This window comes from Euprymna scolopes, chromosome 5, assembly GCF_053919585.1.
Source record: "Euprymna scolopes isolate OS-2025 chromosome 5, ASM5391958v1, whole genome shotgun sequence".
NCBI classification, from domain to species: domain Eukaryota; kingdom Metazoa; phylum Mollusca; class Cephalopoda; order Sepiida; family Sepiolidae; genus Euprymna; species Euprymna scolopes.
In genome coordinates this window covers 160,354,857-160,371,439 of record NC_136486.1, presented here as the reverse complement: position 1 = coordinate 160,371,439, position 16,583 = coordinate 160,354,857, and the positions used below count along the sequence as shown (strand labels likewise).

At 33.8% G+C, this 16,583-nt stretch overlaps 1 protein-coding gene across 2 annotated transcripts in view; it reads right to left on the bottom strand.

Annotated features, from left to right (window-relative positions):
• Positions 1-4,723: 4,723 nt before the first annotated feature.
• LOC145277028 (uncharacterized) overlaps positions 4,724-16,583 on the bottom strand; it is a 67,994-nt gene continuing 56,134 nt past the window's right edge. For both annotated transcript variants that reach the window (XM_080128631.1, XM_080128632.1), the window contains one exon: positions 4,724-4,983. In XM_080128631.1, the coding sequence (XP_079984757.1) occupies positions 4,888-4,983 (96 nt within the window). In that variant the 3' untranslated portion in view covers positions 4,724-4,887. The remainder of the gene's footprint in view (positions 4,984-16,583) is intronic.

Below are 16,583 nucleotides of genomic sequence, written 5' to 3'. Positions count from 1 at the left end.
TTCCAGTAGTAGTCTGTCAACACGCCAGGGTTCTATTTTCCTTTAAAACGTTTCATCATCACTGAAATATCTCTCGGCATGTTCATCACTTACATCATTACGATTCTGCACAAAATTCTCGAAAGTGACAATTTTGAAAAAAAAACGTATCTAATTCGACAAAAAGATTTTCCATACTGCTGTACATATACTAATGCTAGCAAAACTAAGCTGCTTTCCTTTAACAATTACAGGAAGTTTCTCAAACCACCAATATCCATGTAAAATAACACCCTACTTGAGAATTCTTCCTTCAAACTCCTCGGCTTAATATTCACCGGAAATATGGACTGGAACAAATACATTGAGGATACTGCAAAGGCTGCTGCAAAGACGGTGGGTTCCCTCTATTGTATTAGAATACTACTCACACCTGAGAGTATCATGAACCTCTACAAGGCCACCATTCGCTCATGCATAGAATATTGTTGGCACATCTGGACTGGTGCATCTACCACTAGCCTCTCCCTCTGGGATAGGGTCAAAAAAAGAGTCTTCACTCTAACAGGTCCCAATTTGTCAACTAAGCTCCAACCCCTACCCTATCATTGCAATGTTGCATCTCTGTGTCTGTTTTACAAATATTTTAATGTGCTCTGATGAACCTATTGCACTTGTGCCCCCTCGACATACATATCCCCCGACAAACGTGCTTAGCAACAAAATCACACGCCTTCACTGTTGAGGTCCTTAAATGCTAGAAAGCTTTCTACTCTAATAGTTTTTTCCCTCGAACAACTAGACTTTGGAATTCCCTTCCTGCTACCCTTGCTGTGCTGATATGCAAAGGTTTAAATGTAACATAAACCAACATCTTATTAATCTTTCCTAGGCATGGTCCCAAATAGTAGCCAAGTGGCAATATGACTTGTTAGGGGTGAACATGAGAAAAAAAAAAAAATGGACACAGATGTCCTGTACTTTTATGAGTGTTGCACAGTGTTATTCTTTAAGTAAAGAAATATCAATGTTTATTGTGGCGAGAAATCAAGTTGCTGACTTGCTTTTAAACATTTCTTTATTAATGTTTATTTAAATGAAAGTGTTGTGATATGTAAAGAGTTTCCTTTTAACACCTTGGAGGATTTCTTTCTGAATTCATTTTAAATGGTGAGGGTGTTCTGACTTGCTATTTACATTTTTACTTTCCCTCAACATTTGGAATGGTTTCGTCCAGCACGTATTTTACTCGCTAACATTTTCGTGATGCAATACAAGTACATATATTTTTATCTATATATATATAAATATACAAATAAACTTATCAACAAAAATATTTTTGATATTCTATTTTTTATAGTAATGCTGCAAATGAATAAGCACTTAATCATTTTAAGAAAAGAAATAGAAAATATTTGCTGGACCAAACGAGAGTGAAATATATTTTGATACATCACAAAGAAGTATATAGTAGATGGTATAAGAAAGGAGGCATTCGCTTTTATTAATTGTGTGATATTCGATAAGTTCGAAAAATTATTTTTAAAATTTTGCCATTACAAAGGAGATTGTTTCCCTTACACGATAAATTGGTTATCTCCCTTTGAAAAAAGAACAAAAGAGTTATCTCCCGTGCACGATATTTATATACATTATAGAATATTCGGAGAAAATAGAAAGACGTTAATACATTTGCTTACTTGATCGATAAGTGAGAAATTAATCCATAACATATCTGCGTCTAATAGAATAAAAAATAGTAAGACTACTATCACTAAAAAAAAAAATCAAACTTATTTTGTACTTATGATGCATTAAATAACCTTTTATTAATTAATAATCAAAGATAAAATCTTTAATTATTTTTTTTAATTCTTATCCAGACTTCAACCCAATTAAAAAATTAAAATACAGATAATTTTTTTATAATGTACGTACTTGTCATGCAACAAAAATGTCATATTCCAAAAATCACGTGAATTGATCAAGTATTTTTAACTTTTTTTTTTTTTTTTTTTTTACTACGAAAATCCAATTTTATGAGGAAGCGAGAATGGTGTGTCTCAGTCCACTATATTTATTTAATAAATAAAGGGAAACAACTCAATTCGAGCTACCGAAATAGAAATCTAGGTTAAAATCATCTTTCTAATGTCTATTAATTGCTGTTAATCACTAAAAATATTTAAAAAAAAAAAAAAAAAAAGAACTATTTGATAAATTTATGTGGTTTTTGGAATATGACGTTTTCGTTTCTTGATAGGTATGTACATCATAAAGATTTTTCTGTATTTTCGCTTTTTTAATTAAGGACAACAACTATTTTTATTCAAAGTGTTCTGTTTTCCTTACAGTACAAAATGGAACAACTCTCAGGTTATTTGATGTTAAAGCACAAAACCTATTGTAAATTGAACACAACGGTTCAATTTTACCGATAGTAGAGCGGAAATTGTTGATTCAGAACTTAATTACTAACGAGTAAATAGTCAAAATAATAGAACTCAAACGTAGTCAAAATAGCTTGAACTCAACATAGCCTATTCCATAATCTGCAAGAGCATCCATTAGACTAATTAGACACACTGTAATGTTTCAAAATATAGTAATTGTCTTGTTTTAGCTTTGCAAGGCTACCAGATTTTATCTTGATTGTTTTTTTTTAATGGCTTTTAAAAATCATAATTTGAATATTTTTTATTCTAGATTAAAAGAAGAAAAATTGAGCAAAATGACAATGTTACAAAAGAATTATTACTTGTGAATACGTTACCGTTTCACACCACAAATTAATAAAACCTGTGCTTCTGCTATGAAAAAAATCTATTACCAATCAAGTTTAGTTTCGAATAATAGATTATTTTCAATGTTTCTGTTCAATATCATGACAAAATGCATTTTGAATTTTTTAAATGGTCCTAAATTTTGAGGGTGGATGAGGGTTAGGAAATTCAAACTCTTAAAAATCTCCCCATATTTCGATGACAAGTAAGTAATTTATGTAAGTTTTGTTTTAGCATTTTAAATTTTACTTATTACGTGATACGGGATTGCCATTTTTCCTGTAGCTGTATGAAACACTGGCACAAGAATAAACTTTCAATTTGAGAACTTAAACGTTAAAGTTGTGTTTTGTGTTGTGGTGTAATACAAAGACAAGTAATTTTTTTTTATGGAAATCGCTCCAGGCAAGGCATGAATCACTTGATTTAAGGAACTAAAAAAAAAAAATATTTCTTCAAGTCACGACCAAAATTCTGGCCCAGAAAAAAAAAAGCAATTTTTCCCTCTTTGTCAGAAATATCGTTCCTGGAATATGAGGACTAAAAGATAAAATAAAGGAAGCGAGAATTACAACACGATATTGTTATTACATTTTTTTTTAGATTTTCCATTATGTTTTCAACAGTGCTCAATACAAAGTAGAGCTTTGTAATCATAAACTAGACATTTTTGCCGATTTAAAACTGGCAAAAGTTATAACCTGTTCACTTTGAATGAATGCTTTATGTCAAATGTATGACTTAGTATGGTGAAAGCTGAGCTCATTTTTGCATTTAATACTAATCCCTATTAATGTCTATCGAACGGATACCATAATACATAGTTCACTGCACCTTATCATAAAAGTTCATACAAAATTTGAACCAGATCGGCCCAAGAGAAAAGTAGAACAGACAAACAGATAAAGAGAAATATAATCTAGATATATAAATTTAAATAGTTAAAAAGATACAAATATGTTTTAATCTAAAAAATTTTCTCAGACACCTTTCTAAAAATTTTGGTGCTAATAAAATACGAGACAATTATCGGGGGGGGGATAACTATCACTGACTAAGTAAAAATTAGCAAAAGATAATTTAGGATGCTAAATAATTCATCAAACAATGAAACAATTTTAAGTAATAAAAAAAATCCTTGTCTCTACAAGAGCTGAATGAAAATTAGTACCTGGAATTGCCGAAACAGCTTACAAAAAAGAAACAACTTAATTAACAAACTAGACTTGGAACAACTCTTGGAAATTGCGAGGGAAGTTTCTGAAAGAATACACCAAAGAATAAACTGAATAATAAATTAATGCTTATTAGGAACTTAAATAACAAAAAAAATTAGCGAATCTCTAAACGAGAGTTATCTCCCTTTGCATAGTGACATATTGTAAAACAGCTCCAATAAATTAGCGCTTATTAGGAATTTAAATAATAAAAAAATGAATGCATGAATATTATACTTATTTAGTCAATGTTAGTTATCCCCCCCCCCCCAGATTATTGTCTTATTTCTCATGAGTGCCAAATTTTCCACTCTCTTCCTGTCAATCAACACACATTTGTCCGTTCTATTTTTATCAAGTTAATCCGATGGCAATCAATAATAAATACAATCGTCTGGACTTTTTAGAGGAATCTATTTCAGAAACATAGTTTGATTTGTTAATAAGAGTTTAGCAATACTAACATATAAGTAAAATATTAAATGAAAAAAAATTACAAAAAATGTTATTTGTTATTAAAATGCACTAAGACTCTATGACTACTGAGATATTCCCTCCAAAATTCGGCTCATTTAAAATAAGAATTACACTTTTTTCTCATAGTAATGTGATTGCACTTAGAGCAGCAAATGTTTATATGGAAATTATAACCAAAATTATAAATGGTTATATCATTAGTATTAGTTTAGTAATTACATTATAAATAACATTAACAATGGCTAAAATGATAAAGATACTATCAGCCGGTGTTTAAATGATTTTTATAATAAAAACCTGGAAGGCATAAATAACATGTTTCATTCCGAGAAAAGCCGTATAAAAATGCTCCACAAATGAAGCAAAACGTTTTCTTTTTTTATTTTTTTTATCATTACTTTTTTTTTTTTCTCTTTTCTTTTTAAGCAAAGTCAATCATATGGATAAACTCTGCGGACAGACGGCCGTGGTAAGTACCGGATTCCATCAAATTTTTCAAAGTAATGGTCAACTTCTGGATGGAATATCTGAAAAATATTAAAATAAGAAAATACAATTGAAGATGATTCAAATAATGGAAATCGTTTCTTTTCAAAGTTTAATGCTTGTATAAATCTTTAGTGATTCCAACATTCTTATTCATGGTATCCTCGTCTGGTTTACGAGCATTCCAGCATTATATGATGCAGAAAATACAGTTGCTCAATAATGAATACTTATCCACAATTTTCACAAGGTTAGCCTGTTAATATGCAGGAACATAGAGAGCACGCATGGCTAATCTAGAGGAGTAAACGTTGGATAAAAATGTTTATGCTTTATGGATAGTTGTAGTTCCTGTGTCAACTCTACCTGACAATGGAAAGACGCACTGATTCCATAAGTGGAGAGTGCATGTACATGGATAAATAAATTTCAACACAAGACATACTTCTAACAAGAATGCTATTTGTAACTCTATTAGCCTCAAAGACCATGTTCTTGACATGGCATCATAAAAATTCCAGCAATTATAGGAGCAACTGGACTCAAGAAAAAGAATTTCAAAAACTACTTGGCAAATATACCCAGTGAACTAAGTGCAAGAGAGATAAAACAGTTATACTTAATGGGGCGGTTAAAATCTTAAAAAGGTCTCTCGGTTGGAATGTATGAGATAGCGGGTGAATGTCTGCCATCCCCAGCTAGAAGAAAATAAGAAATTTTTTTAAAGTATCAAATACATAAATTGACACTAATTACAAATACAATAAGTATAAATATTGAGGTTAGTTAATTTTCAACATTTTGTGGGGATATCAAATATATACATGCAAACAAAGTTGGATACTGAAAAGTAGATTTCTAACTTAGACCAATTATTTTACAACTTTGTCTTATAAGAAGCACTTTCTCATTTTTTTTAAAAACTTTTTTGCATAAATTTCTATATAACTCCAAATGTTAAGTGTTTGGAAATGTGCTGATTGCAAAATAAGTTCTGGAGATTAGATTATTTTTTTTTTGTTTTATTCTTTTGCGGACTTTTGAAACCAGAGGATCAGTTGACCAAAACGTGGTGAAACAACAACTATGAAGACGAGGATAACGGTCTGCAAGAAAATGGACACGCAAATTATGAAGCCTCATCTTAAAGGATTCCAAAAAAAAAAAATATATATATATAATACCACTTGGTATGGACCCTACAATGGAAGACAAGATGAGAACACAAAATTGGATTTATAAGATCATAAAATCCATCCTTGATCGCCCTCTGGGGCCTGTGGCGCAATGGATAAAGGCATTGAGTCTCTACAGTTTTAGGTGAGTATTGTCTGAAAATAGCAGTTTCAGTCTTGCCCAAGAAGCCCAGAGGATTAGTTGGCCAAAACATGATGAGACAACAACTATGGAAGGCAGTAATTACTGAGGATACAGTTACAACAACATATCTGTCCTGTTGCGATTAATCACCTGAAGAATGAAAGAGGATGAGTTGGCCAAAACATGGTGAAACAACAACTATAAAGACAAGGTTAACAGTTCACAAAACAATGGATACACAAGTTCAATATACCATAAATTCACATTTAAGAAATTATATACACACTGGGATTCATTTTGCCCCCCAAAAATGTAAGAGTTTTATAATTTAGACCCTAACACATCGTGCCCTGATGATTTGTTCCAAATCAAAATTGGATGAGGAATTGAAAATGATTACCAATACCCTATCCAAGAATGGCTACCCTCTTGATGTGATTAGGTTAGTCATGCAAAGAAAACTGAGTTTTCCCAAATAAAAGTCAATACGCTGACTAAATGTCTAATATATCTTTGTTTACCATGATTGGGGACAGTAAGCAAGAAATTCACCAAAGAAATCAGCTCAATGGTTCAAAAATACTATTTTGCTTCAACTGTACGTGTTGCGTTCTCTACAAAAACTTTAATGACATCCTCTTGAAAAGATGTTCTACCTATCATAATAATAATGTAATTTACAATTTTAAGTGTAGTTGCAGTGCCAGCTATGCAGGTTGAAAGACGTTAAGATTCGATGGGAGAGGCCAACAACATGTACTCAACAAAATCAGAACTGAGATGTACTGAGCAACAGACATTCTTACCAATATATACAGGTCTTCAATAATTGACCATCTCCTTAAAAACCTGTCATGTGCAGCGAATTGCAGCATAGACTCATTGTCAATTCTGAATCGTGCTGCTCATTCAACATTGCATCTGAAGATCTTGGAGATTATTCATGTTTGGTTGAGGAGGTTTTCTCTCTGCAAACAGAGGGAATCTCTTAGGTTTGAGCATCTAGGAGCTTTGAAAATAATATAATGCTGCTTTATTTTAATTGCTTCCTCTGTTTTGGGTTTTGTTTTTTTTTACCTATAAATATAATGCAACACAGCTTTATTTTAATTATGTACATTTGCCATTGTTTTTTTTTCTTTTTTAATCACAATTCCTTCGATTCAGGTTTGGAAAAGTGACGGCAAAACTGGTCAGTTTTTTTAATTTATTTCCTCTCTTTTCATTAAAAAAAATAATGTGTTTTACGTTTTTTACTTTTTAATCATGAACAATAAAAGTCGTTCCTCCATGATTGCAATATACAAATTTTGTACCCCCGCCAAAAAATCATGATGTGTGAATGTGTAGTGCTATTTCATGTCACAAACACCAGGGAAGGGGTACAAATATATATGTACTGGGACAATTAATTGAAATCCAAAATTGGAAAAGTCAGATATTCTGAAGATATCCGAATCAGAAAAATTTCTGCCTTTTTTTTAATGCCAAAAACGATTCTTTTAATTTTTTTTTTTTTGGGGGGGGGAGGGGGTGTTTTTTGCTTAAAACTTAATTTTCATTCTTGGTACTAATGATAAAATAAATATTTATTGATTTGAAACTATCAGTAAAACTAAACTCCAAATGTCACTCTTTTTTATGTTTACGAAAATATATGCACATATTACATGGGTTTTTATACTAGCACGAAAATTTAAAAAAAAATACTCAATAGCTAAACATTTAGAGATTTATGAAGAATCAGTAATTGTATCGAAATCATCACTAATAATAATATTTCCTGTAAAGTAAACCGACCTGGGAGACTTCTCTCTTTCTCTCTCCTTTTAATGTAATTTTCCTTTGTCTGGGGAGGGGGACGTTTTTAGATATTTTGCAAGTCCACTCCAGCACTCCTGGTCCAACAAGTCATCATCATCACATCTTCTGCTTGGTGTGGATTATGAACCCACATGACTTATTTTTCACCATTCCTTCCGATCCAGTGCAAGTTGGTTGATGGGCCTCCAACTGTTGAGAGATGTTTAATCAAAAAACATTTTTTTCTTCACTTTCTCCTTCTAACATACCATGAAAGCACAACTTTGACAGGCGAGTGTTGATCGTTTGACATGACCAAAAAGTTTAAGGGTCATGATTTTATCAAATAGATGAGGTAGGAAAGTAGTTTGACGAAGGGTGGATATTTTTTTTTTTTTTTTGATCAGGTGATGTCCCGTAATGAAACGCATTACGTGATTTTGAAACACCTCAATGCAATTGGCTAATTGTTTAGCCATGTGATACAATCAAGTCCATACCCGGAGGACATAAATTATATTTAATTCAAGTTGACAGTTCAACGGTCTACAAATTCCAATTTGTACCACCTTGTCCAATCAATTGCTTCTAAGTTTTCGTTGGCTGACCAACCTTCCTGTAATTCAAGGCATGCATGCTTCAGCAACAGTTCATCCAAGAAAATGAACGTTCCACATGATGATATTAATATCAATTTGTCTTCATGTTGGGTGAATGTAGTGCTTATGTCTTGAGTTTGGTCAGATTTCACATTGCAGGTCGATTTTTTATCATGAATCTATCATTGCACACAGTCTGGCAAGAGAGGGTTGGGTGGGATCAGCTATAAAACTTTACCAGAAAATAGAATGGGGCAGCCTATGCTGATTTAGCATACACTGCCTCTACCCTTGTGATTATACTGAATTAACATCCTGCACCTACGTTCAGCATATCACTTAGTAGATTTTTTTCTGCTACCTATCTCGAGGGTGTTGCCATCTAGTACCATCTCATTGTTGGAGTAATTGTTTCAGGCATTTCCTACATTTGAAGCTTTCAATTGTAAAACTGAAAATGAAGAATAGAATTTCTGTTAGGTAGCCAATCCAAAAAAGTCTTGGGATATAACAGAGTTCCGTTTCATGAGAAGATGAAAAGTTATGTGCAGGAATTTTTAAGAGATTCAGTACATTTTATGGAGTGATTGTGAAAAATCTTTTAGTAAGATCGAAGAAACTTTAAAACATCCTGCTGAACATAACATGCTTTGGTTTTTGCAGACGAAAAGAACTTTGACTAAGTCCAAAAGGTAAACAGAAGGAATGTCAGATGGCTATGTGCATACTCCTTTGAAGTTCCAAGAGTCATGCACACAAAATTGCCTACAACTGTTATGGTTTTGGGGGGTTGTTAGCAATGAAGGACATGTGACAGCACACATTTCTTTCCACAAGGATTAAGAGTCAATTCTGCTGCTTACATTGATATCCTGGGTAATGTTGTAGCTAAGCCATGGATCGATAGAGTAAGAAATGGAAGGCCCTACATTTTTCAAAAAGACTCTGTACCATGACAAAGACTCAAACCACTCAACGAAACATTTTCATGATCATATTACTCCCAACTTGTGGACTGCAAGCTCTCCAGACCTGAATCATTTTGATTACGTGTGGGGTGTTGTTGAGAGAGATATTAATAGACATCCTCACAACACCAAAGATTCTCTGAAAGCATCCACAGTCAGAGTAATAGACAATATCGATGAGGGTCATCTTATATGCGCCTGCCAAAGGTTTAGGTTTTGAATAGAAGCTGTCATTGAAGCAGAGGAAGATTTTATTAAATTAAATTGTTAAATAAGATAGTCATTTTATTTAAATACAGATGTGTTGTTGCTTGTATTTTTATTATCCTTAAAAATGTAATAAATATTCTAAACATTGGATGTACTGACAGTTGAATGATGACGAAAATGATGAGAGGATTGAAAATAATGAAAGAAACAAAATTTTATGACTTTTATAGACATATTATGACAAGTGTGTATTGCTATTTGATTTTGATTTTTAGCTCAATTTATACGGACTCAAAAAATCAAAAACCTCTAAGCTAATATGTTCATTTCTTGACATTTTATTTGCAGGGGTTGGTTGACTTTTATCGTAGAGTGAAGCAGCAACATTTCTTAGAGGTTGTGACAGGGAAAACTCACCGTCAAAAACTTTGGAAATGCTGGTAAATGCCAAGAATAGAAGATTCGTCAAAGACAGCAAAAAGACGATGATGAGAAAGAATCATTAGTAAATAATTTCATCAATTTTCTCTGCAACCTCTTCCTCACAGATTTGATGTTGTTAGTCTTTTTTATAAATACTATTATCGCATGTGTTCTTCGGAATTGTCTGATCTGTTCCCTCCTGCTTTTGTTCCAGTTCATTTGTCTAGTGATCTCCATCAATTCACTGTTTTGATACCTAATTGTAATACAGATTCTTTCCAAGAACTGTAAGGTTGTGGAACTCTCTTCCTGCTCACAGTCTTCCCCCTTCCTACAGCTTTAGTCTTTTCATGACTAGGGCTAATAGGTATCATCTGTCTTTGTGATAATCATCTTTTGTTCTTCTTAGCTTCCTACATCAAGTGGCTTCGCACCTTGTCTCAAGTGATTTCCATAAAAAAAAGAAAAGAAAAAAATTAGTGAAACTAAATTCAGAATGGTTTGACTTTTTTTGACTAGTTTGATTCTGTTTCCCACAGATTCTTTGTAGAATTCACTCCAATCAAAGCATGTTGCCATAAAGACATAAGGGGCTTCTGTGACAATGTCTACAGGAATACTCTAAGTAGGGAGTTGAGCAATGAGAAGTCTATTCACATTACACTTGAATTTCTGCATGTTAGTACAGTCAGGGAAGTAAGATACAGAGAAAGAACTCCAACTTTCAGAGTAAAAGGCTCTCAGGTATCAAGAGACCTAGACAGTAAAGGCATGGAATTTTGCTGTTTGTCAAGTTAGTCGGGTCTATTTACATAGAAGAGGGCACTAGTGCTACAAATTTGATCGAGAACATTCCATTAAAGTACTTGTAAAACAAGCACAGGGATGCAACACTGTGGCGATTGGAGATGCTTTTTTTAACCTTGTCTGATGAAGAGAGACTAGTGGATGATGCACTAATCCATATGTTGGCCACAATATTTCATGCATGGGTGAATGGTGGCTTTGTAGAAATATATGATACTCTCAGATATAAAAAGTTTTCTAGCATGGTAGAAGAAGTCCACCTTCCTTGCCTTAGAAATGTGTTGTGCATCTAATAGAACACTATGGGCACATGTGAGAAAATCAGCAGCAGCCAAAGGATAGCTGGCTAGTGAAAATATTAGCAGTAGCAGCAGCCGTCTTAGCACATATGCAAATTAAGCAAGAGTACGCAAGCTTGTATCACAAGAACAGGAGAGAAAAATACACTATGTGATCAAAGAGACAAGCTAGCTGCATACCAGAGAAAATGAATATGTAAATACGAGGGAGAAAAAGCACTGGTGAGCACCAGCATGAGGTGGCAAGGACAGAAACTTTTAAAAAGCACATGTGTGTGTGCGAAGTGACTTAGGAAATATAATGGAATGCATTGTTTTGGAAGAACCATGAATAAATGCATTTTCATTTGCACTTAAAAAAGGTGTCAAATCCGATTTTTATTTCTTTCCTTTTTTTATTTGTTCGTTCCTTTGCGACAGTGCCAGACAGCATATAGGTCCAAGAGTGGCTGAAATGAAATGGCACGGTCCGAGTGTAATGACCACTTACATGTATATTTGTTCGAAATCAAGTACCTACAGGAGATATCAGGTTAGGGGGTGTTCACATCCGTAAATGATAGTAGTGCTATAAAGCTGACAGGATTTGAACTTCTGTCTGCATCATTATCCATTTCATGACAGCCACCTCTCTAGTTTTAATAAACAAAACGGGTTTGTATTACTGTACAAATAGATTCGAAAAAGTTGTCAAAAAACAAATATATAACAAATAAATGTTATCAAAGGCAAGATAAGTTACTTTTCTACCAAACTGGATCTAATTCACGTGTTTTTATTCAATTTAACATGTTTATTCAGCTCGAAAAATATGCAGTGTTTACCAATGTATTGGAAAATTCAAAATGGCGGCTGACTCTCTCTTAAACACGGTAAGTTCGGGAAAAGGTGTTATAAATAATAAACTAGACAAAATACTGTTAGAAATTCGCTCAATATATATTACCGTGACATAGGTTGACATATATTCGGTGTTTTTTTTTAATAGTATTTTGTCTAGTTTATTATTTATAACACCTTTTCCCGAACTTACCGTGTTTAAGAGAGAGTCGGCCGCCATTTTGAATTGTCCAATACATCGGTAAACACTGCATGTTTTTCGAGCTGAATAAATATGTTACATTGAATAAAAACACAAAAAATATATCCAGTTTGGTAGAAAAGTAACTTATCTTGCCTTTGATAACATTTATTTGTTGTATATTTGTTTTTTGACAACTTTTTCGAATCTATGTGTACAGTAATACAAACCCAACAAAACAATCCTACACAAAATAATCAAACATCTATAATTAAAAGAAAAAAATTCTAAAGAAAAATGCATTTAATTTGTGCGATAAAGAAAATCTCTTGAGTTTCAGAGGCCGTTTTGATGCTTACACTTCAGACACATGAGTAATCTGAGGAGATAATCCCTTTTATCAACTGTCGAGATAATTTTGATGAACACATGCTATAATAGTATTTATAAAAAAAAAAGGTTGAGACTAGAAACATCACATCGCTGAAAGAGTAAGGAAAAAAGGCTGGGACGAATTGTTTCTGCACTTTATCAAAAACTTTCAAATGGGACAGAGATTCACCAGCCCAAATATTGCAACAATATTCTGTACATGGTCTGATTGTAGATTTGTAGCGATAGAGAATAGCCTAAGGTGTGAGAAAGTGTTTAGAATGATAAACACAACCAATTTTACAAGAAGCAGAAAGAGCAATGGATTTAATATATAAACTTCAATAAAGGTTTGATGAGAAAGAAAGACCATGAAGTTCTAGAATAGATTTCTCAGCAAGAGCAGAGTCATCCATAAGAATTTAAGGAGAAAAGAGACACGCTTATGATTGAAAGACAGAAGCTGAGCCATAACAGGATTAAACATAACTGAACACAGGTCAACTTCACAGAGGAAAATGAGTAAAAAGCAATACCAAAATGTCATAAATGTTAATTGCTTTGATTAATATTCTCCGGAAGGTCATTTATATAGGTAACTGTAAAATGTTTTTGACTCCTAATGGGGGGTATATACTTAAATGCTGCCCACATCAGCATTATGTAGCACAAGGCCGGAAAGTGGGAACCCCACAGGCTCCCCTAAAGAAGGGGCACTCCTGCAATTTTAAGAATTGCCTGTGTAACCCCGTCAGGATTCCCCAGTCGGCAATAATAAGCAATAAACTTGCCCCACCGGAAAGCCCAGTGGCAAGGCCTGGGAGGGTGGACCTCCTAGTGATTACCCAGGCGGCGTATCTCAGTCCAACGTTGGGCTGAGTGTCAAGTGACAAATCCTTGACGTGTACTACCCTGTCTCCCTGCAGCCGAAGCCGCTAGGAGACCTTCCCCATCAGACAAAGTGTGTGCTAAACAACCAATGAAAACGTTTCAAAATTATTATAAAAATTGTTGAATTTTGGATTCAATCAGTTCGTCGTTAACTACGCCACGGACCGCATTTGATTCTTGGCCGCCATATTGGTTACTGATCTGAACTACGCTACCATCTTTGTTCAACACAAAGTCTCAAAACTTAACAGGTTATGGGCCCAGCCATCGTCTTTTCTTTGACGGATCGGAATCTAAATTCGAATTGTGGCAGGTAAAATTTCTGGGATATCTAAGGATTCGAAAACTACACAAAGTCATACAATCTCCAACAGAGAATCCCAATGACCCTGAATTTCTCGAAAAGAACGCGATTGTTTTTGCAGAACTGATTCAATGTTTAGACGATAGAAGTCTGTCTCTGATTATAAGAGACACATTGGATGATGGACGAAAAGCATTGAACATATTAAGAGAACATTATTTATCAAAAGGGAAACCGAAAATTATATCACTATATACAGAACTAATGTCTTTGAAACGTAACGAGGATGAAACGATCACCGACTAGGTTATGAGGGCAGAAACAACCGCCAATGCCTTAAAACTCTCAGGTGAAATAATAAGCGATAGCTTGTTGATATCAATGACTCTCAAGGGATTTCCAGCCGATTTTAAACCATTTACAACTGTTGTAACTCAGAGAGACAAATCCATAAATTTCAGCGAATTTAAAGTGGCATTGCGCAGTTACGAAGAGACTAATCGTATGCTCGTGGACAATAATAACTCCAGCAATATTATGAAGTTCAAAAATGCTTCCCAAAAACAGACACCACCAAATTACGCACCTCACCGCAACGTATTCTCCAAAAGTAATTTTCCCAAGAAAAAGAATAAAATTAACTGCTATAATTGTGGACGACCCAACCACAAAAGTTTCCAATGTCGATATAAATGCTCTAAAATGAACTCCGTAAAAAACGTTGAGAACTTTGAGGAAGAACATACATTTCTATTCACATGTAACTTTAACAATACCACAAACGGTAAAAATCTTCTTGTAGACTGTGGTCCTACAGCGCACGTTATCACCAAGGAATCTGATTTTATTAATTTTGATTCAAACTTTAATCCTCAAAGTCATTTTGTCGAACTTGCTGACGGTAGTCAAATAAATGATATAGTCTTGAAAAGAGGCGATGCTAAAATATCCTTAAAAAATAATAAAGACATAATCTGTAACTGTATTCTAAAAAATGCTCTGTTCATACCTACATTTAAGCAAGACATATTTTCCGTGCAGGCTGCAATTAAACAAGGCACGAAGATACAATTTGGCCAAAATACATCAAAATTGACATACCCCAGTGGAACTGTATTTGACATTAAAGAAAATGGCCGACTATATTATTTAAAAAGTATGGTTCACTCAAAAACTGCCTGTCACGACTTGGAAACCTGGCATAAAATTCTAGGACACTGCAATACAGCTGATATTAAAAAATTACCAAATGTAGTCGAAGGCATGAAAATAATACCTTCAGACGATCCCCCAAATTGTGATTTGTGTGCACAGGGGAAAATGACAAAAGATATAAGCCGAACACCAGACAAAAAAGCTACAAAAATTCTCTCACTTGTGCATTGTGACTTAGCAGGTCCGATCAGCTTCATGGGGAGAAATAATCTAAGGTAAGTTTTGAACTTTATTGATGATTTTTCCAGTTTAATTATGGTTTATTTTCTAAAAAAACAAATCCGACACTATCCTCGCCACTAAGAAATATTTAGCTGATATTGCCCCTGTGACGGGCCTGTACGAAAAAGGTAAACAAATCCGTCGAAACAGCACATTGACAAGATAACGAGAGAGAGAGAAAGAACTTAAAGAAAGAATATCAGCAGAAGCAAAGGCGAAAGGAGATAACTGAGGCGGCAAAAAGTTTCAGTTGCCGCGAAGATTTAAAAATGGTGTGGACGCAACTTGCCACATGAAGTGTAAGAAAAAAAGGATTACCGAATTAATCCCATCAAGACTTAAAAAAAAAGAAAGGAGAAGAATATGAGCTTGAAAGAATTTAAGGTAAATACAGACATCTTTTCTTGTAATGCGGAAGGCAATACGAAAAGGGCGAAGAAAGAACTTTTCATAGCGGAGTTATAGTCTTTTAACAAAAAAAGAAAGAGAGAAAGAAGAAACCAATTATGAGCTCGGAAGAGGTCTAAATGTTTGCATATATATTTCCTCTTTTCTCTACCATGAAATGCGGATGCATTATGGACACAAATACAAGAAAAAGGGATCAAATGTTTTAATGAAAAATAAAAACATCGAATGTTTTGAAGAAGTGATAAAAAACAAAAAAAATCAAATTCAAACTTAATGTGTGAATAATTGTTTTATTTCAGCATATAAATATATTGAATTGGCACATATAGTAACGTGCAATATGACTTTTCATTTTATGAATAAAAAAAACAAAAAAAAACAAGAGAAATCTCCCTCTCCCTATATTGGATAGTAAAAAAATCGCACGTGATGCACTCATGGTTTGGAATTAAAATATAATCCGCTGTTTGGTTTTCTTTTTGTTGTTTGACGTATGTAAAATATCACACGACGGAATTTATAATTCCGCATAACCTCAGCGTGCTTTGGATTCTAGTCGAGACAAGCCAAAAAAAATAAATATATTCAAATCTTTATTGTTGTTGATCTCGACGGCAAAAGGAAAACCATAGCTTAGCGCATTCGTTGATCGTTCCCAAGACTCGTATGTATTAATTATATACATACCCAACAGCGAATGTCACACCCCGTACGGTTCAGTAAAATGTATTGGCTCAGACAATGGGACTGAATTTACTAGTAAAGACTTTGAACTA